This window comes from Phyllostomus hastatus, unplaced genomic scaffold, assembly GCF_019186645.2.
Source record: "Phyllostomus hastatus isolate PE091 unplaced genomic scaffold, TTU_PhHast_1.1 phas_scaffold_585, whole genome shotgun sequence".
In the NCBI taxonomy this organism is placed as follows: Eukaryota; Metazoa; Chordata; class Mammalia; order Chiroptera; family Phyllostomidae; genus Phyllostomus; species Phyllostomus hastatus.
The window spans coordinates 3,692,676-3,715,034 of NW_025334037.1; the positions used below are offsets into that span (position 1 = coordinate 3,692,676).

General features: G+C 43.6%; 1 protein-coding gene across 2 annotated transcripts in view; it reads left to right on the forward strand.

Moving 5' to 3' along the window:
* MICAL2 (microtubule associated monooxygenase, calponin and LIM domain containing 2) overlaps positions 1–13,315 on the forward strand; it is a 214,249-nt gene extending 200,934 nt beyond the window's left edge. The window contains exons 34-36 of one of the 2 annotated variants that reach the window (XM_045825469.1): positions 1,565–1,664; positions 5,728–5,801; positions 9,303–13,315. In XM_045825469.1, the coding sequence (XP_045681425.1) occupies positions 1,565–1,664; positions 5,728–5,801; positions 9,303–9,487 (359 nt within the window). In that variant the 3' untranslated portion in view covers positions 9,488–13,315. Of the gene's footprint in view, positions 1–1,561; positions 1,665–5,727; positions 5,802–9,302 lie in introns of both variants that reach the window. The other variant, XM_045825470.1, reaches the window with a different exon arrangement.
* The last annotated feature ends 9,044 nt before the right edge of the window (positions 13,316–22,359 follow it).

Genomic DNA, 22,359 nt, shown 5'->3' on the forward strand with positions numbered 1-22,359 from the left:
AAATACACTTTTTAGCCGGTACTATGCCTTATTATTTCCAAATTTCTTGTGATATGTAGCATTATATATCACCATAGCCCAGGTACCTAAGGCAGTTCCCAACACCTATTTCATAAATAGGGATTGTTCGAAGAATGAATGAATGAATGAATTCACCAGAAGGTAAGATTGCATTGTAGTACCAGTTTACACATGAACTAAGTATGTAACTTGGGGGCATTACATATAAATCTCTCTGAACCCCATTTTCCCTATCAACAAAAAGGTGGTCAAAGAGACAGGGAGAAAAGGGAACTTATTTTTATGGATGACTTGCTATGTTATCTGCAAGGCAATGTGCTAGAGGCATTACTTACCTTACATGCCTATGAGGAGGCGAGAGGGAGGGAGAAAGGAGAGAGAGTGCTACACACGCAGTGGAAAGCATGGGTTTAGGACACGGCTCACTTGAGTTCAAGCTCTGCCTCTGCCACTTACTTAATCTCTTAAACCTCTATTTCTTCAGCTGGCAAGTGGTGATAATTAGGGTGATACTTTTGACTGGTGAGTTTGTTGTGAGGATTAAATGAGATGCTGCCTATAAGGCACATAGACTGGCACATAGGAGTTGCATAGTAAACGGTAGCTCACTATTATTATTATATTACCCATATATCTTACTGTTCAGTTTAACCAGTGAAGAAGCAGAGACTCCAAAAATCTTACCCAAAGGCATACATATTTTCTGTCTGCATTGTTTTGAGCTCTGCCTACTAGACCCTCTAGTATGAATCCTTCTAGAATGCCTATGAGCTTTGCAATACAGCCTGTGTTCTCATCTCAGGGTGAAATTCTAGAAAGCCACCTCCATGTTGCTGCTTCTCAAATATGCCCAGATTTTAACATTTTGGTATCCAGACATTTAGCATCTAATATTGACCGTCTAAAAGCAGTGTTTATTTTCTCATGGTTATTCTTCTATTTAATAAAGATTATAATCTAAGTTGTAAGAATATATGGATATAACTTTCTTCTTATGAGTCTGAAAGCTAGTAACACTCCCCTCCCCCATCATTTGCCTTTTCATTTGCAAAAAAATCTAAGTGACAATCACCATTCCTTTATGACCAAATGAGCTTCTCTGCCCCATGCAGGAAGCCACACCCTACCTGGGCACTCAGTGGGCATTTGACTCTGGAGGAGAAGAAGGAGAAGGCAGTAGTAACTGGCAGGGTTATTAGGGCTTTGTTGGGTGAAGGATGTGATGCACAAACGTATGGAAGTTTTACTGAGAACATACAAATGGACAGGAGAAGGGTCACTTGGCAGGACATTATCAAGGGCATATGACCTTGGAATTAAAATATTCATGCACTAAAAGTCAAAGAGGACCTCCTTTAGAGCATGCACAGGTGGGTTTTATTTGCCAAGTCCCTGACCTTGAGGCATCAACAGGCCATCAGGGAGCTGCTGCCTGCTGAGCCCTTTTTGCTACAAACATGGTCTGTTAAAGTAGCTCCAAAGCAGTTTGATCATGTGGAGAGAAACGCCAATCTAACCCATTTGTCATTGATTTCTTAAGCAGATTCAGGCACACAGGATGAAGCACAGCTTTTGCAGGAATGGTTTAAGCTGGTTCTGGAGAAGAATAAATTAATGCGATATGAGTCGGAGCTACTGATCATGTAAGTAAGGCAACACAGATAACAGTGAGTCCTAAACGCAAAGCGGAACGGAAGTGGGGTGGCTCACCCTCCTAGGTTGCAGTCCCAGGATTTTTTCGTCTTGTGCATACAGAATAGTGATTGAGGCAAATTGATATTTGATGTCTTGCATATCATGCTGGCATTAGTGCAGAGAGTCTTCAGTTGTCTATTCTCTCTGTGAAGTCCTATAGCTAAAATAAATTTCAGGTAATGGGTCTGGAGCTGCAGGGCATTTGGAAAAAGCATTTTCAATCCACGCCTGTCGCCTAGACCAAGGGACCCACCTGCAATCACACAGCTGCAGTGGGGAAGCCTGTCTCTGGCCTCTGAACGTGAACCACAGGAAAGGCTGGGTGGGAGCTGCCTGGGCACTTTCTTGTGGCATTAACCGACTGAAGGACTGAGATCTGTCTGGCTGTTCTCTCCGAAAGGGGGATTGTAGCCTGGTTTGGAGATCAGAAAGTGGATGTGGAACTCAACACACTCTGACCAAGTCAAAGGTCACTATACCTATCATCATTCTAGAGAGAAAGAAACATTTAATATAAAGCAATTAAGTGCCACAAGTTGTACTGGGTGCTTTCACTTATGCTGTTTCATTTTATTTCACCCCAATCTTGAGAGGTTATTTTATGGGGGTGCAGGGGAGAGGTCTGTGAAGAGGTCTAATGAATTCTATTCCTCTGCCCTGGCTGGGTGCTCAACCAGGTGAGAAATAAGACAAAGCCAACAGATGAAACATGTAAAGATGACCTTTATTACTGATAATGGCTTTTCTAAATGTGAGAGCCCAGGTGAGCTTGTCATCTGTGTTACCATCCTAGAGCCGGAGTAACAAGTTCCCACAAACTGTGTGCCTTACAACAACAGAAATTTATTCTCTCACTGTTCTGGAAGAGGGCAATCTGAATCAAGATGTTAAGAGGGCCATACTCCCTCTGCATTTCCAGCCCCTGGTGGCTCCAGGCATCCCTTGGCTTGTGGCTGCATCACTCCACATAGATCTCCACAGAGATCACTCCATCTCTGCTTCTGTCTTCACGTGGCCTCTGTGTCTCTGTGTCTTCTCCTTTTCTGTCTTGTAAGGATGCTTGTCATTGGACTTAGAGTTCTTGGGATAATCCAGAATGTTCTTACCTCAAGGTCCTTAACTTAATTATATACTACATCTGCAAAGACCTTTTTTCAAATAAATTCACATTTATAGGTTCCAGAGGTTGGGATGTGGACATTTCTTTCAGGGTCACCATTCAACCCACGGTACTAACCAAACTCCAGAATTAGACATACTTATCACAAAATGTAATGGACCACTTACTTCTTGAGTGCAAAGCTTTTACACTAGACCAGTGGGTCCCAACTGGGAATGATCTTGCCTCCCTGGGGAATATTTGGCCATGTCCAGAGGCATTTTCAGTGGTTACAACTAAGAGGATCTATCTACTGGTATTTGGTAAGTAGAGGCCATCAGTGCTGTTAAACATTCTGCAATGCACAGAACACCCCTTTCACCAGCAACTAAGAATTATCCAGCCTAAAATGTCAACAGTGTTAAGATTGAGGAACCTTGCCCTAGACCAATGGCAAGGCTCAGTGTGATCAAGAACACATGTTTGCGGCAGGCAGGCTGATCCCAGGAGAGAAAGGGTGCAAGATGAGTTTACTTAGACTAGTCTTTCCACATTTACCCTCCTGGGGAGAGGGTGAGTAAGAGAGGGGGCTGGGGTGGAGGCCAGGAGTTATACTCATTGAGCTCCACTAACATGGAAGAAAATTCTAGGAATGGGGGAGATGGGGTTATTTGTAGTCATTGTTTTTCCTGTCACTATTTTTTTAAGTTGATGCACATACTGAGGCTCACAGACTAAGTAATTTGTTCGTGGTGACCCGACTACAAAACCCTTTTTATACAACCATACCATCTGCCTGGGTGTTAGGTCTGAATTATAAAGTTCATTCAACAAAAATGTATGAAGCATATTATATTCTAGGTGCCAGGAACTGTGCTGGGTACTGTGGAAATATAGATGAAAGAGGCCATAGTCCCTATCTTCTAGGTTCTCATGGTTTCAGGGGAGGCAAACCGGCAAACACATAGCACAGTAGTGATAAGAAAACACGGCAAGGGCTCCATGGAGGTTTATACAAGGAGCAGTCTACACAGGGTCAACCTGAGAGAGTCACAGGGGCACTGGCTGTTGCTGCCGCTGCTGCTCAGTGACTGGGGCTTCCCATTAGCATGCTGCAGGGGGACCTTTCTCTTCCCAAAGTGGTCAAAGAGAAGAACTTGGGCATATGAGCTTGACAAAGGCAGGCAGGAGCTTTGTTAAAGGATAGGTTTTAGTTTGGAGATAGACCTGGAGAAACAAGAGAAATATTCATCTGGGTTCTTTGGGAAGCAGATGTCAAGACAGGGTTGAAGTACAAGAGAGGTGTTGGGAAAATGCCTGTGAAGGATGAGGGAAAGACAGCAGGAGTGAGAGGGAAGTCTTTGTGCCCCACTGCAGTCCTGAGACCTGTGAAAGGAGCGGGGAAAGGACCGAGAACTGGGCAGGAGGAGCCTGAGCAGCAGAGTCCTGAGAAAGCATCAGCGAGGCCAGGGGGCACAGCAGAAGGAGGATTGCCCATCAGGAGTCTAAATTTGGGCGGAATGGCCCAGCTCTAGTACTGCCATTGTCTGGGACCTGTGGTGGGGACTGCGTGCCCTCAGCATGACATTGAATGGCTTCTGCAGCAGCAGTCAGCTCATTACACTCCTCCCGGAAAATTCTCTCTTAAGGGCAGATCTGAGAGGTTCAACTCTATTGGCTACCACATTGGGCCAACAGAAGTTCAGTGTCAGTAACAAAAGGTAGAACATTAAACAAAGCAGGGACCTTTGCCCGAGTAGTAGAAGTAGTAAAAGTAATGAGAGCAACAATAGGGTTTAGCAAAGTGACCCTGACTCTATAGCAGATACGCATGTAAGCTGCAGCGGGTCGAGACACCATGTCGAACCCAGGGGCATAGTCTCAGCCTCACCTCTTCAACATCTGTGTAGCACTGCACACCCTTCACCTCTCTCTTGCCTCTCAAAACATCGCTCTTGGTCTCTGTGACACTGCATTTCTTGTTTTGTCCTTCCAATGTCTTACATGTTTCTTCCCTGGCTCCACCTCTTTTGTTTGACTTCTAAATGTAGGCATTACAAAACTTTTGTCTTCAAAACTTTTCTTTTCTAGAGTCTCCCTTTTAGGGGTGTCATGACTTCTACCACCCCCTCTGACCCTTGCCACCTCTGTTTGTGATCCTTGCTTCTCCCAAGAACTCCAGAGTTGCATTCCCAAAGGTCTGGAGAAGCTCCACGTGGCCTAGCATGTGGGGAGCTTACACACATTCTGTGATATACATGAGATATTCCCAGGCACTCAAAGGTCAAGTTCCAAATTGTGCTTCGCCAAGGACTAACTTCATTCTTTCTCTGCTGTTCTTCTCAGTGGAGACACTGAATCCCCAGTGATCTAGCTTGACTTGTACAAAGCATCCCTGACTCTTCTTTCCCCAGCTCCTATACCCAGACAGTTGTCTGAGCTTTATTGCCTCCATCTGGACAGAACATCTTGCTCCTGTTCCTGCTTTCTCATTTTCTTGTCCACTATAATCAGAGATTTGGGAGTTGTCTGAGGGGATACTTGAAGCCATGTTGCCCCCAAAATAGAGAAGAATTTCAGCCTGTCATTGCTTCCCCATCTTCTGGACTGTACTAGCCATTTCTTTATGATCCTTCAGTAAGAGGTTAGCATGAATAACCTTCCCAAAACCTGCTAGGGGCACATCTCAACCTTCAGCTGCTCCCCATCATCTCCTGAGTTCAGCACATCTCAGCAATCCTTCCCGGCACCTTCGATGACCCCTGCAGCAGCAAAACTTTCCGTTCAGAGATATTCCGTTCCAGTTTTAGTAAGGAAAAAAGAATGCAGTAGCTTCTGTCAATGGGTTTATTTGTCAATGTGTCTACATAGGTCTCTAGTATTTTAAGGTTTGAATGCTTTCACATCCCTAGGGCTCAAGAACTAGAATTAGAAGACCACCAAAGCAGACTGCAGCAGAAATTAAGAGAGAAGATGCTCAAGGAGGGTGAGTATGATGATACCTTTTGGGTCCTTGTTAAAGACATTTTCCCCCAGAAAGACACCTGAGCAGGGCACGCTGCAAATCGCACAGCGACATGCCCCTCCTGCCTGGGAGTCAGAGGGGAGCACAAAGCTGGCCTTCCCTCCGCCCACCACCACCAGCACAGCAAACCCCTATTTAGCTTCATTCATGTGAGCTATGAGAGCAGCACTTTGCTCCATCCCAAGTGTGAACAGAACACAAAGGCATTTATCTACACATCTGTTCACTTATCCATTCACTCCTTTAACAAGTATCTGTGGAGAACCTAGCGTGTTCCTGGCATATGGAGAAGATCCATTGTGCCCTGTGGTCTCACTGCGGGGATCAGCACCCAGTGCAGTAATCATGGTGCAGTGAGATGAGGGCTGTGACACAGGTGCTTGGGAACCGCAGAGGAGGTGATGGAGGGGACATCCTTCCCAGCATGGGCTGGACCCGGGTGTTGTATGTGAGAAAAGTTTTTTCACCATGAAGGACAGAGAATTGAAATAAACCCAATTGACACGCTGTATTGACTTATACATTCATTGGCTCCAGCCAGTTGGGCAGTCACTCTGTTCTGCGCCTGTGTGTTCATGGGGGCAGATCCGTGCATGGCTTTCTTACATTAAGACCTAGGTCTAGCCCTGGCTGGCGTAGCTCAGTGGATTGAGTGCGGGCTGCGAACCAAAGTGTAAGGTTTGATTCCCAGTCAGGGCACATGCCTGGGTTGCAGGCCATGGCCCCCAGCAACTGCACATTGATGTTTCTCTCTCTCTCTTTCTCCCTCCCTTCCCTCTCTAAAAATAAATAAATAAAATCTTAAAAAAAAAAAAAAGACCTAGGTCTAATCCTGGCTGGTGTGGCTTAGTTGGTTGGAGTGTTGTCATGTACACCAAAAGGTAGGTGTTCAATTCTCAACTGGGGCACATACCCAGGTTGTGGGTTCAATTCCTGGTTGGGGCAGGTATGGGAGACAACCAATTGATGTTTCTCTCTCACATTCATGTTTTTTGCTCTCTCCCCCTTCCTCTTTCCTTAAGAATCAATAAACATATTTCTAAAAATTAAAAAAAAGACCTAGATTCTAAAAACACAAATCAAATAATTTCTTTATACCTCATGAACAGAACATTGTACCTACTTATGGCATTGCCTGGTACAGGGCAAGTATTTAGTAACTATTAGATATCATCATCGTGAATATTTTTATTTAGGCATTTCACCCCCATTTTACAGATTCTCAAACTCAGAAAACTGAGTTTGAGAACTTAACAAGCATGCTCAAGGTAAATCATAGGGCTAAGATTAAAGAACAAATCACCAGAGATTCAGATTCTCCTGTTAGTAATGATTTATAGACTGTTTCTTTATAGCAACAGAGTTCTATTTCTAACAAAATCATAAAGAGCTGTACTATACAGTTGGAAAGTGTTCAACAAACTGAAATTAAGACAGGAATGTAATTTTTTTCTGTGTTGATGATCAAATAAGGAGTACCAGAACTGCAATACACCTAAATTAACAAACCATGGTAGAGAACTAATGTCTGACTTATACATCTGATAACAATTTTAATTTCCTCCGTTTCAGGGTACAAAAATAAATACCACCAAAGACTTTATTAGCCAATGTTCAATTCCTTTTTTAAAAAAATTGTTACTAAGGAGTAATGGTCATACATTTTCTCCTCTCAGGTGTACAAAAAAATATGTAGCTTCTTCATTCTGTCTGTACCTAACTAAGCTCATCTTTCACAAGAGCCTCATTCCCCTAATTAACAAGAAAAAAAAAGAACTTTATATATCCTTCTCTGGTAAACTTAGTCTGATGCAATATTTTAAACAGTCCCTATAGGAAATGCTCAGTCTCTTTGGAATGAAAATGTTCAATCTTGCAGATGGCCACCCCTTCCTTTTGCTTTTCTCCCTAAGGTGACTGCCGGGTAATGGGAAGAGGCCTGTTTGTATGACTTTCTGGCATTGGGAATCTGTGTGGGTTGTGCTGAGTCATCAAGTCCCCTCACAGCTATCTCCTGTCATCCCCCGACCCTGCCACCCCCCCCCACCCCTTCTGGCATTTGCAGCTAAATTGTGTGGCTGGTGTAACCCACAGCCTGCCATTCTCTCGGTGTGCTTGGAGCCTGGCGGTGTTCCATGGCTCACTGGCCTCTCCTCAGCATGTCCTCCAGTTACCTTGGCCAGACAGTTCCCCATCCAGTCTCAGCTGTGGAGCCACTCCACTCCTCATCCACAGAGAGCCCCAGGTGGCCCACTGGCCAGCTTCCTTTGGCTGCTCTGGGGAAAGTGAACCCTGGTAGGCTCCACCCATGCCACACACAGCTGATCAAGGTCTGGGGAGTCACACTCATGCCCTACTTGTCTGCCCAACCACCAAGTACTGCCCCCTGGTAACCATCAACTCCTGCCCCTTCCAGCTGGCTTCTTCCTGGAATTCCAAACAAGAGGCAAGGCAAGAATCCTTGGGCATTCTTAGCAAATAACAAGACATTTCCTGCCCCCTTGGGGGCTTCTAAGGACCATAATGGAGAGGCTGGAACACAGAGAGAGCTCTCCTGTGCTGCAAAGGGAATGGTGCTTCTTTCTCTCTCTGTTGTCATATGTGCCTTCATGCTGACCCTGCCTCAGAACCAAGACTGATGTGAGAGACAGTGGCCCCTTCTCCACTCTGGGATGGGGCTCTCTGACTAGTCCCGGTGTGTTTAATGGAAGGGGCTAAAGGAATTTGTGAAGTTCTGTCCCAAGGCAATAATCTGGCCAACAAGACTTAAATTTGGCTTTAAAGTCCTATTTTGAATGTCAGAAAGTCATTACTGCAGTACCTGTTTCTTACTCTTCCCTTGCTTTTGTAATAGTCTCATCTCCCCCAGGCAATGGGCTGTCTCTGGCTATTTAAGAAGAAGGTCACATACTCCAAAAGGCTAAAGGAAAAAGTAGTCATAGTTTGGAAACATCTTCCTATTGTCCAGCTGTAGCCTCACTTTGCTCCTGCCCCAAAGGTCTACAATTTGTCATTAACTATAAATTGAAAAAGGATTCTTGTCATTGAAATACTAGCCATTGGTGCACAATTTACTTTAGAAACTCTTCTTGCTGTAGCTCAGACATGTTTAGAGAAAACAGCCTTTCTGTTGTTTGTGGGACTTTTTTTTTTCCGAAGAGGGAAGTTTGGAGACCTTGGTAGGGCTTGGCTGGTATTAACTTCTTTTTCTTACAAAGGGGTTCTCTCCTATCACCTTATATATATTCTCAAGATGGAAAGTGAGCTGACTACAGCACAAAGCATTCACCGTTCTAATCTGTGGCTTTGAGAGCAGTTCCCTGGTGTTCAATTCATTTCCTTGTTTTCTCCATGGAAATTAAAGGGCAGAACAAGTCCAGAACAATCAAGAATGCAGAGGCCAAGAGCTCTCCCGGGGCCAAATCTTACCTGAGGTCCAATGTTTTCTTTTTCTCTCTTTAGAGAGCCAGAAAGATGAGAACGATCTAAATGAGGAGCGAGAAATATTCACCGAGATGATGCAAGTGATTGAGCAGAGGGACAAGCTCGTGGATTCCTTAGAGGAACAACGCATAAAAGAGAAGGCAGAAGACCAGCACTTTGAAAGCTTCATATTCTCCAGAGGCTGTCAGCTGAGCAGGACGTGAGCAGGGGCCCTGTCCCTCGAAGTCAGCCAAGGACCGAATCCAGCCACCACACCCACCGCATGCACTCCTGTTTCCTTTTGCAGGGTTTGTCATCTCTGCAACTTAAGTTGTACCATCCTGCAATATGTTTTAAAAAATTGAAATTCTCTTATATGTGCTACAGCTGCCCCAGATCCTTCCAGAGATCATAATGAAGAAAATACAAAGACACTTTTGAAACTGGCAGTCAACTTCAGCAGTTCTCTCTGATTGGAGTTGACCTTGGCAGATGACCGGCATTGCTTTCCCTAGAAATTGACACAGAGATTGACTTTCCTCCTGCTTTTTATCATTTCTCAGCCCAATTCATTGAGTTACACATCGTAAGATTTTTAAGAAGCTGCCTTTTCATTAATATATCCATATTTACCCTTTTTACTTTTTTTTTTTTGCATGGATGACTGGTTTCCAAATGTCAGAAGGAAGCAGCAGCAGTTTAAAGATTAGGTTAATACTTAAATTGTGTTTCCAGAGAAAGAGGAGAAACCTTGAGATTACTGATTACACAGAGCAAATAACTCACATAGCAGGTGTTAATTCAATCCAGGGTGAATTTAATTTACCAGGTGTATTTATAAGCCTTAATATAATATACATAAGCAATGAGAGTTTAATAGAACATTTGAGCCTTAATTTTATTAAAAAAGAAAGAGAGAAAGGAAATAAAACTTTAACTTTATACCAGCAGGATCATTAGTTTTCACCCAATACTGTTGGCTTAGAAAAGCTTTATATTCTTGGAGTCCTGTCCTTGAGGCCCTTGAAACATACTGGAAAGTGTTTTTTAGAAAATGAATAATTTTTAAACAACCGTTGGAAATGGCAAACAGAGAAACTCTTCTATTTGTTGATAAAATATGGGTGAGGTTGGTGCTGCCTAGAAATGAATACATTAGTGATGCCAGGTAAGCAATCTGTCCCGGCGGTGGTCTTCTTAGGCCCAGCACAGAGGTGACCATGAGACTCTGCAGGGATTGCCCAGGAACCCCACGGGACAAGGACAAAACCACTCTGACTTCAGGGTGAAGCTGAGTGCAGTGACCCCATTTACCAAATCTGAAACTGGGTCATGGATGTTTTCCAATGACATTTTCAATGTACAGGAAAGCTGGGAGATGGATTTTGTGCACTGATGTGGAATTCCTGGGATGTTTTGATAGTTCACATGGAACCAAAGAAAAGATTTCAAGTGGAAATCTGTGGTCTTAAAGTATTTGATTGTTTTCCCTTTATGGGATCCTTTGAAGATTCTGGCTGTTGTTGGTGAGAGACAGACTGAGGAACCCTTTGCTGTTGTATGTTTGGCCTCCCTCATTTCTCCGTGTTTAAATGTGTCATTGGACGTAAGGTGCTTTGCGGAAGTTGGTTCTGACTGAAGACCTAACTTCCCTCAGTGTAAGTGATCCATGAACTACTTCTTTCCGAGGTGTTGCCTGTGTTCCCCAATGTGGCCCACCGACGAGCCAGAAATCAGAAGTGTAACAGGATCTCCTGAGTCAGCCAGTGTTTTGGGTTATATTAAATGCAATCTTTCCATGGCGTAGCAAGTTCCTAAGGTTGTAGGGTTGTTTTCCTTTTTTTCCTTCTTTCTTTCTTTCTCTCTCTTTCTTTCTTGTTTTTCTTTTCTTTCTTTCTTTCATTCTTTCTTTCATTCATTCATTCATACTTTCTTTCTTTCTTTCTTTCTTTCTTTCTTTCTTTCTTTCTTTCTTTCTCCTTCCTTCTTTCCTTCCTTCCTTCCTTCTTTTTTTAAAGAATCAAGTCATTTAGTGCCTGAATTCTATTATTAGGAAATATGTATTGGCATCTAGCTATCTATCTACCTATCTATGAAAACTATGTCACTTATGGCTATTTATCTATTTTTATTTATTTGGTGGAAATCACTAACAAGCTTTCCTCATAATTCTGGTTTTCCTGTGTTATAATTTGGAGAAGACCTATTATCACTAAGATATTGGTATATAAGCTATTTAACATACAAATAACTCAGATGTTGATGGCAGTGAGTTGTATAATATTAAATATTTATGGAGACAGACTAATATTTTCAGCCATCAAGCATTTGGAGGTGAGACTATGGATGCCCAGGAATATGAACTCATTTTAAGAAGAGGATATATAACTTCAGTGTCCATTGTAGAATATGCAGAAATATTTAAGCCCAGTCTTTTCAGTAAGTCACATAAAAGTGCTTTATTGGATGCTCGCACATAGTTAACAGGTGATGCTCAAGTGTGCAGTGTCTGGGTCATTGTTGCACAAAAGAATTAATTGCCACTTACTTTCATTTGTTCTATTTCCATCTAAAAGAAAGACTCTCCCAAGAAGGTTCAGAAAGAAGGTAGTTCTTGGCCCTGGTTTTCTGTTAACATATGAGAAGCAATTTGTTCACTTTTTCTTTCAAAGACTATGGTCTGTGGTTTAAGACTATGTCTTATCTGGCCAAGCAAAAACATAAATCTCATACTTAATAGCCTTCTACTTACACTGGCTCTCAGTTTTACCGGTATGTAAAAACTATTTCAAAGATCATTTCCAAAAAAACACAAATATTGTGGCTGTTAAAGTATTTTAAATGATTCCATTCCTTATTCACAACAGAGGATGTCCCTAGACCCTCAAATGTATAATATTATACATTTTGAAGACAGTTTCTTTGTATGCAATATGAGTAAGATTATGGTGAAAACAGACACAGCCTTTGCTGTCCCTTAAAGGAACACTGGTGATCAAGGCTGAGCAATTTAGGACTTTGAATGAGACATAAAACCCACCTCATGTCATATTTCATAGTCTCTCACAGCTTCTGAATTAAACCAAAGCGCTCGTGATGGTCTTAAGTTCAGAATTTTACATAAGTTGGACCAAGGGAACAGTTCTTAAGCTTACTTTCCCAAAACATCCATTCATTTATTTGTTTAATAAACATTCTCCAAATACCCATGGGATTCTGCAGCCTTGCACTAAGTGCTGGGATACAGAAATAATATTATTCCTCCACTTTGTCCGCCAAAAAAAAAAAGGAAAAGAAAACCAAAGATAAACAAGTACCATTCCCAAATAAATAAAAAGATAAAGAACTGTTTTTATTATAAGCATCAGCCTAGTCTACTCACATTTATCTTAAGCATAAAGACTTATAGCCCTAACTATTGTAGTTATCCTTTGGCAATAAAAACACAAATAAGTTCGTGTTTCTAAAACTGTAAAAAATATCACGTTGCACTGTTTCATTTAAATCTTGATTTGACTGTGTTAGGCTGCTTGGAATCAATCAATGCTGAGATACAGCATGTTAATTGCAACTGAGAAAGGAAGTGGCAGGTGTTTCCAACTCTGATGAGCTGCAATGAAATTGATGTTTTCTGCATTCTGGAGGCCGATGACAATTCAGCAATGCCTGTCTTCCCAGGAAGCAGATTTACAGGCTTTTTCTTCCAAACTGAAAATGGCAGCCTGTCCCACCCAGGTGGTTGATCAGAGAGCTCCCTCAGCATGGCGGAGGTGGCAGGGGGCGACTTGGGCTGCCGCATGAACAGAGAGAGTGGCAGCCACTGGATGTGGTGAGCTCCAATGCAGGAGTTTATTGTAATAAGAAGGTTCACGTGCAGAGGAGCGTGTACTATTTCACCTACTGTTTATCTTCTAACCTCACTGCTGAGTAGCTCATAAAAGATTAATTTGCTCCCACAACTGGGTACTATTCGTATGGATTGAAATGGGTTACATGTGCACTGCTATAAATACTGAAATGAACCAAAAATAAATGGCTTTATGTCTAAGGAATTGAAACATTTTCATGCGGGCTTGGTCTGGCACCTCTGAGGGCGGCATCCATTTCATTTCTTTCTGTTCTGTGAAAGGACCTGGGCAGAGCTTTAATTTTGCATGGGAGTCTGAGTTAATGTGGACTGCTTTATTCCCACCGGGGCACCTGGAGGGACTTACCTGGCCAGAAAATTGGATTCGAAAGGAGGAGGAGTGAAGAAGGCTCACCTCAGGTGTATTCTCTCAACAAAGAAAGCTATTCTCAGAGCTGGGGAGGAGAGATGTGGCTTAGCCTAGTTCCACCTCCCGTTTCTTTTACCTTCGTACCTGGGGCAGCCTGGTTTTGTGTTTCACTCACTCAGCAGGAATGCTCCGCTCTGTACAGAACTGGCCTCTTCCTTCAACTCACTCTTTAAGGACTGAGTTGCTGTGGTTGTTGTTTTGTTCTTAATCCCCGTGTGTGCAAATTCATGAACTGTGAGAGCGTGATGCACTGAATGGCCACATCAAGTTAACAAAGGGGTTGGTCCCTGTCATTTCACACTACGTTTCCCCACTGTTTGAAAGCTTTTGTCTGCGGACAGAATATTTGGAATGATTTGTTTTTTTTCCATTGAACAGCCACCAAGAGTAAACATAACTGCAGATGAGAGTCCCATTTTGCAAGCGCTCACATGCACAGGGAAAAGTGCCAAGGAAGGGCCAGCCACCTTTGATAGTGCTTTGTGCGTCTTCCCTGTGCACCTGCTGGGGCTCGTGTGTCCTCCTCCTGCTCCCGGAGCTGTGGACTCTCGGCCTTCTGCTGGCCTGTTCGCTGCGACTCTCAGTCCCTCAGCTTCAGGGCACGCTTGGTAATTTCATACGCACTCTGTCTCCCAGCTCATGTCCAGAAATAAAAATGGGAAAACCAACACTGTTTTGGCTCCTGTGGCAAGCCCTCTCTGCCCATGATGATGGTAACAAATCCTCTGAATTCAGCTTGCCTCCCCTCCCAGGTGCTGGCCTAAATTCTGTCATGTATTATTCCTTTTAATCCTGAAAGCAGAATCCTTAAGGTCAACATTACCCCGTTTTGAGATGATAAGATCAAGACACAGAGGCTCGGGAGCTTACCTGGCTGTCCAGGTACACAGATGTGAAACTGAAGCTGGACCCAGATGTTGGCGTCCAGAGGCCAGGCCCTCAGCCACCATGCTGTATGGCCTCGCTCTATGTCCCTGCTTGGACTTGTGCCTGGTGCTTACCTGTTCCTTCCCTTCCTGTCCTAGACTGGTTCCCATTGTCACCCTCCCCCAACACCCCAGTGCCGAGCCGTACTCAGGGGAAACCTGGGAATAGGAGCAGAAGCTGCCACTTTTCAGAACTTGGTGCTACCTTCCATAGGGTCTCATGTGCTCTAACATGAAAACAGTTGTTCAGAACAGATAAATCACCCAACCTCTGCCAGCCCTCACAAAAATTTTTCAATAAACACGGTCCTCTAAGAAGGTGTACCCTGTTTATCCAGAATGACCAAGTGCCCCTGATACACTGCCATGGACCCCCCAGGACCCCTTTTTTTTTTTGCCCCGAATGGAGAAGCAAGGCATTACATCAAGTCCCCAGTCCCAAGGGTAGGGAACCAAGAACATGGGGCAAGGGGGTGGGAGAGGAAGGATGGAGGGAGTGTGTTGGGGATGAGTTGAGAGTGAGGCAGCTCCTACAGCCCCTTAGAGGTGGGGGAGGAGGAGCAGGGAGGGTGGGGAGCAGGACAAGAGTCTCCAGAAACAGGAATGGCACTTGTGGTCCTGCGTGAAACAGATACCCCGGTGCTGGGCCGCAGCTCCAAACGCACCAGGGGCACATGACTCAGTTCCCATCCCACCCCCAGAATGATAGGAAGTGTTTCCGTAGGAATGGGGGGGAGTGTGTATGTGTGGAGAATAGTCTCACACATGTAAGTATGTGATTTGAAGAAAAAATCAACAGCTCAAGAAAAAAAACCCAACTCATTAGTCATTCTGAACACAGTGAACTGGGCTGAGTCACTAGTTCAGGGCCTTCACTCCGGCTGTGCCGCTGCTCCCTGGGTGACAGTGGACAGTTCCGTTGTGCCTCAGTGTCTTCTTCTGTGAAGCGGGGCCACGTGCCCCACCCTCCCTCCTTCCTCTGTCTTCCCTCCTTTCTCACAGGTTCCTGGAAAGAGTCAGTCTGTTGTGCGTGGGCTCCGATTTTAAAATGGAACTGGCTAGAACATAACTTTGTAACTGGAATGACCACACTAAATCTCAAACTTCAAATTCCAACAGCAGAAACAGAAAAAAAAGAAAAACATTCCAAATCTCAGCAGAGCTGGTAAGAAGGGGCAGTTTCCACAAGCGGCGGTATAAGCAGTACACGGGGCCTGGAAGCACACTCTCAGAGCGCCACCACCTCCCTTTGGGACTTGCTCTCTGAGCCGGCCTCTGCCCACCAAAGGGGTCTGCAAGAAACTGGCCAGTCTCCTGCAGACCCCTTTGGCCAGTGGTTCTTCAGGTTCACCCTGAAGACACCATCTGGCCCTGGTGATTTGGTCGCAACTTGTTAGGTGTAATACTTCTGACCTTCCTCCCCAAAAGGAAACCGTGGAAGTAGGAATCGCCTTAATATCCTCCCTAGCAAAGATGGAAGTGAGACTCCTGCCCCTCTGGGGCACACAAGTCCGGAGGTGCGTGTGTGTGGAAGGTGGGTTACTACTGTGATTAAGAAGACCTTTCGCACTGGTCTGGGAACGGAGAAAAGACACCTTGGGAGGAATCTCAGTGCGCTGTGACATGGACCACACACCAGCAGAATCAGTGGGACCCCAAGTACCTTTGTTTGCCCCACTGGGTCTGAAGAAGCTGACAGCTCCTTTCTATCCTTAAAAGCTTAGTCCCTGCCGCTGTTACGCTGGAGTAGTCTTCGTTCCTCTGCTGGATGCCTTGAGTGGGAACCACTGACCTTAGAGTTTCACCTTCACGTGTAGTTGGCCTGAGTCAGCTGTCATGCCCAGGTAAAGCAACCATCCTGCTAATGTCTACAGCTCATTACTGGGTTTCTGAGGGATAGGTAAGCAGGTCACCTGCCTCAAAGAACTTGACTGATTCGGAGACCACTTGAATGGCATCATCCAGTGTGATCTGCAAAAACATCCCCACCCTTAGTCCACTATGTCATAAGGCTGAGGTTGCTCAACTTCCCCCTACCCCGATGCCGTCTCTACCCACCCCTGCCTGTTGGGTGCCTTATTCCAGGCAAGCAGGACTCCTGAAGGACAGGCCCATTGGCAGCCTGGACTTCAAAGGCCACTGCTAATATCCCAGAGTTCCCAAGGGGGAATGCGATGAGAATTCTCACTTAAGACTCTCACTCCAGAGCCATTTCATCTCTGACACATTCTTCCCACCCTGAGAAGCACACCTTGCTTTCCAGGATCAAAGAGATCCCCAAGAGGCTCTGGCTGGCTTCTCTCCACCCTCCCACCTCGCTGTGGCTTTGATGTGATTAAACAATCTCCAATTATTGATTGGGATCTGGACCCTTTGTAAAAGCTTCCTCATGATCTGCAGGAGCTCCTGTTTTGTTCCTTAGGTGGTATATTCATTTCCAAGGCCTCTGTCACTAAGTACCACAAACTAGGTGGCTTAAAACAAAAGAAATTTATTATCTCATGATTTCGGAGGCTAGAAGTCCAAAACAAAGGTGTCTGCTGTGCACTGTGTCTTCCCCAGCCTCTGGGGGAGGACGGTCGCTTGTCTCCTCTCGTTTCTGGCTGCCCCTAGCATTCCTGTCACTCCCGCGGCCACCACCTTTCCCTGTGCACGTCTGTGTCCAAATTTTCCTCTGCTCCCACTGACCCTGGTCTTACTGGGTCTGGTGCCTGTCCTACTCTAGCATGACCTAACATGCTTTTTGAACATAATTAATTATATCTGCAATGACCCCATTTCTAGATAAGGTCACGTCCTGAGGTTCGGGGGGTTAGGGCTTCAACAAACTTTTGGGGGATATACACTTCAACTTGTAACAAATGGTATTCACATTTGGAAACGTGACTTTCTCCAGTCAAGCCTCTTCCAGTTTGAATTTTACCTTAATTTGATTTGAAATGCTTGGTTTCTCTCAATCCTGGGTTTTGAAGAAAAAAGTAACACAGCAAAATAAAGGGAAAACAGAATACAAAAAGTAAGTGTGACTGATACAAATTACAAATGCAATTTATGAAATCCGCCTGAATGGAGCACACAGACTCCAATTTTCTCTCCATTATCACAGGAGTTAGAGTTGCTCTCACTACTGTTTCAACGGTTACCTGAGAGGTTACAACGTGATTCCTTGATTTATCGAAGTCTAATGGAAATCGTTACTTTTCCTCCTTTCCAGACAATGCCATCGAACACTTAACTCCACATCTCAATTTGAACACTTGTGCTCTTGTGTATTATATTTTTAAACCTTCTAAGACATTATTATTATTATTTTGTGCAGTTAAACTTTTTAAGATATGCCCGTATATTTGCCCTTTTCTTTGTGTTGCATTCCTCCTCATGTCACGAAGCCTCCATCTGGAAGGATTTTCCTTCTGCCAAATGCTTCAGTTTTGTTTTTGTCTTTTGTTTGTTTCTTTGTTTTTACTAAAGATGCCTTTATTTTCTTTATTAGAGTGGAGTCTTTTGGAGTCCCAAACCCAAGCACGGGGAGTTTACCAGATACCCCCAGCTTGAAGGCACCTGGACTCCTGTGGACTTATCATCTTGAGCATGGCAATTGCCCTGCTCAGTCTCTCAGCTCCTCAGCAGCCTCTTCTGAAAGTGGCAGGCACCCTACGGATGGGCAAAGTAGTCCCAAGTGACCGGCTCACCTCTCTGGGGTTCATCCTTCCCCAAGATCTTGGCCTCACAACTTTCATTAGCTTTCCAGTGCTCTCAAGCAGATTTATTTTTACATTGTGTCCAGCTTTTCCAAATGTTTTCAGTGGGAGGGTTGGCCTCTATTCCATAGTCAACAATACAAGAAGCCAAATAGTCATTTTCCATCTATCTGCTAGGAAGATTCCCAGAAGCAGTCACATTATACTTTGCTTGCATCCTACTGGGCAAAGTTGGATCGTGTGACTGCACCTAGCTGGAAAATATTGTCTTTATTCTAAAGGACCACAATCCTAGCTGAAAAGTGTGGGTTCTGTGGATATTTGGGAGAACGGATTCTGGGGGCTGTGGTATTAGTCTCTCAGTTATTGGCTGTTCATGGGACCTACAGGAAGTTATTTAAACTCTCCGAGTTTCAAGTCAATCATCTGTGAAATGGAGATAATGATCATATCATTTACGAGTCTCAAGTGAGAAACTAATAACGCACATTTATTGAGCTGAGGATTGTTATCTGCTGGGCACTGAGCTGAGCAGTTTATTTACACAAACCTCTTGGTCCTCCCAAGAATCTTATGATGAGAAAACCTGAGAAAACCGAGGCACAAAGAGCTTAACTTGCAGGTGATTACGTAGATACTTGGCTGCAGAAGGGTGACCTGAACCCTACACCTTCACCACTGCATGATCGCAATGTATACATCACAAAGCCCTGTCTGTTGGAACTGCTGAGGGAAGATGACCCAGGACCAGGATTGGAACGATGCTGGGTGGCTGAGGGGAGCACAGAGTCTATTGATAGAAAAATGGGGGAAAAAAGAAAAGAAAAAGTTCCCCAAGGACAGGTCTGGGGACAGAATTGGTGCAGTTTGGGACCTGTGGATTTTTTTTTTCACATTTTTTTTATTGCTGTTCAAGTCCAGTTGTCTCCGTTTCCCACCCCACCCCCACCACTCCTCCAGTCTGTGGATTTCTGAGTGATGTGGACCACCCAGGGAGTCAGAGAAGGAAACCGTGGAGATAAAAGGGGCCCTGCAGAGTGTGTAATCCCACGGCTTTATTTTCAAAAATTAATCTGTTTTGTGATACATTTATACATTTTTACTGAAGTACAATATACATACAGGAAATTGCTCAAATTACTAAGTGCACACCCTGTGAATTATCAATATACCCACAGAACAAGTACCCAGATTAAGAAACTGAACGTGAGCAGCTCCAGTGGCCCCCCTCCCTCACCCCACCCCTCCCAAGGTGACTCATTTTCTCCTTATCCTGACTTCGAACATCACACACTCATCCTGACTTCTAACATCACACACTCATTTTGCCTGTCTTCGAACTTTCTGTGAACAGAATGATAGAGTATATGTTCTTTGTGTCTGGTTTTTCTCACTCAACATTATTTTGTGAGATACGTTCCTGTCGCAGCTTGTAGTTGCAAACTGTTCCCATCACTGTGTAATATTCCATTGTGTGATTATTACAATTTATTTATTGATTTAGCCATTAATAGCCACTTGAATGGTGCTGCTGTGAACTTTCTAGAATGTGTATCTGGGTGTACGATTGTACTTATTTTTGTCAGGTGTAACCTAGATTGTAATTGTCAATTGTGTGGTGCTGCCTTGGCTTCAGTTTACTGATGATGGTGATGAAAGTACAGGAAGGGCAGAGGTTTGGCCAAGGTCACCCAGCCCCTGAGTCAGGACTGGAACCTAGGGTAATTCTCTCCTGGTGCAGTTTGTCTGGGCCTTGATCTCAAGGACAGACTGACCCAGAGATGCAGCAGAGTCTCATGTAACACACGCTTAACTTATAAGATGTTCTTCCCATTAAGCCTTGGGTAAGATGAGACTCATGACCAAGCAGAAGAGGGGTTGCTGATTATTGGGGCCATGACAGTTAACACCTGTGTAGACCGGAGAAAGCCGGGGTAGGGTCTTTGTTGCCTCTTATCGAAGAACAGTGTGTGGTGTTTGTTTCTGATTAAACTCGATTTTGATTCAGTCCACTTCAGGGTCAGGTCCTGTGCAAGGCGCTTCCCTATATATTATTGAATCTTCTGACTAAAAACCAGTTAGCTTCATAACCATAAGGACTCTAAAAGCATAATATCAAAAGAGTATATAAATTCTACAAGCAAATTGGGGCAATTTAGAACAATGTTTTTCAAACAATCTATGGTGAAGGACCAATCTATCATAGACCATTTGTAAAACGTGTTAAAAGTGAGTTATTAGAAAAATAAGACAGGTAAAATATAAGCTTCCAATTTTTATTCAATTAAGCCAATATAAAATTGCATTGTTTAATTGCTATAAAAGTTTATAAACACTCTCAGGTTCTACACTTATATCATTAAGAACCAATAACATAGTTTGCAGATCAATACTGGTTTTTAGACTATACTTTGAGTGCCACTGATTTATACTTTACCACCCACTCCCCCTTGGCCGTTCAAGACAAAATAATAATTATCTTATAGGCAGAAAGATTTGAATAACAAGACATCTGCATAATACTGAGGCCCTGGAAACCATTCACTGTCGACATTAATAGGGCTTTACCTTTCCCCTGTCTTTATCAACATGACTTCAACTATTCCACGGAGTAGGTAAAAGATAAAAGTTACAAATAACTTTATATATTTTTTAAAGATTTTATTTGTTTTTAGAGTGAGGGGAAGGGAAAGGAAAAGAGAGGGACAGAAATATGGATGTGCTAAAGAAACATCGGTTGGTTGCCTCTCACACGCCCCCTTCCTGTGACCCGGCCTGAGACCCAGGCTTGTGCCCTGATGGGGAACAAAACCAGCGACCTTTTGGTTTGCAGGACAACGCCCAACCCACGGAGCCACACCAGTCAGGGCACAAATAACTTTATTGTTCTTTTCAAGAACTTCCCTTCAAATCTCATTGAAATGAACATAAACCCCTCAAACTTTTCAATAGACAGCATTAAAAAGACAATTTAATCTCCAAGACTCTTTGAAAGCCTTGGCTTGTGTCCACTAATCCAAAACTATTTTATCACAATCTTTAGCCAAAAGTAACTAAGCACCAACTCATGAAAGATCTGCCTTCAACCAGATTCCGAAACCTTACAAATGTCCCTACTTTGGCATTGCCCATCCTCAGCCCAAGATGCTACTAAGACTTGTGAAGACAGGGCTCTCCTTACCATGGTGTACGATGAACCCAGCTTTGCCTTCTCCACAGCTTATTTTGCTGGTATTTTCTGGAGCCAGCATCCAACAGTAAGGACTTTCCTTTATTTGTTCCTTCTTTTAGTCTTGCCCAGTTGCTTCCAAACTTTAGTATGCATAACAATTACTGAAGAGGGCTACGTATGCAAAAGCATGCAGGAGCAATTTAAGAGATCTCCATGTATAATTTTGCCATGCCATATTGAGGACCTAAGGCCTGCACGCAGGTATCAGCAATTGGTAAAGAACAGAGAACCACTGAATGCCAGAGCTGGAAGTGGTTTTAGGTGCCCAAACATCAGTGCACAGCTCAAAATCACCTGATGTAATTCCTGTTAAAAAATACCTATCTCTTGGTTTTACCTCAGATGTACTGAATCAGAATTTCTAGAGATGGGGGCCTGTGAATGGTTGTAACTACCATATTTTTAGGACTATAAGATGCACCTAGGTTTTAGAGGAGGAAAATAGGAAAACAATTTTTGAAGCAAAAAATGTGATAAAATATTTAATAACATAAATAACATAGGCCGCCGCCCCCCCCAAACGAGCCAGGTGAGCTACATTTGGACTATAAGATGCACCCCCATTTCCTCCCAAATTTGGGGGGAGTGAGTCTTACAGTCTGAAATATATGGTAACTTTCTAAGGGATTGTGATAGGCACTTGGGTTTGAAAACTACCACTCTCTTTCACCACTTCATTTTGTATTGGATTGGCCAAAAAAGTCCCTTTAGTTTTTCTGCAAAATAAAAGACACATTTTTAAATTTTCACCAATAACTTTATTGATTTGGATATTTTGAGCATGTTGGTTATCTTCCTTGAGGTATAACTTTGATTGTTCTCAATTAACATCTCAATTGGATCACTATCAACTTCAACTGGTCTACCCAACTGTGGAGCATCATCCAGCAAGAAATCTCCAGCACAAAAGTTTACAGACCACTTCTGACACACTCAATCAGTCACAGCACCTTCTACACA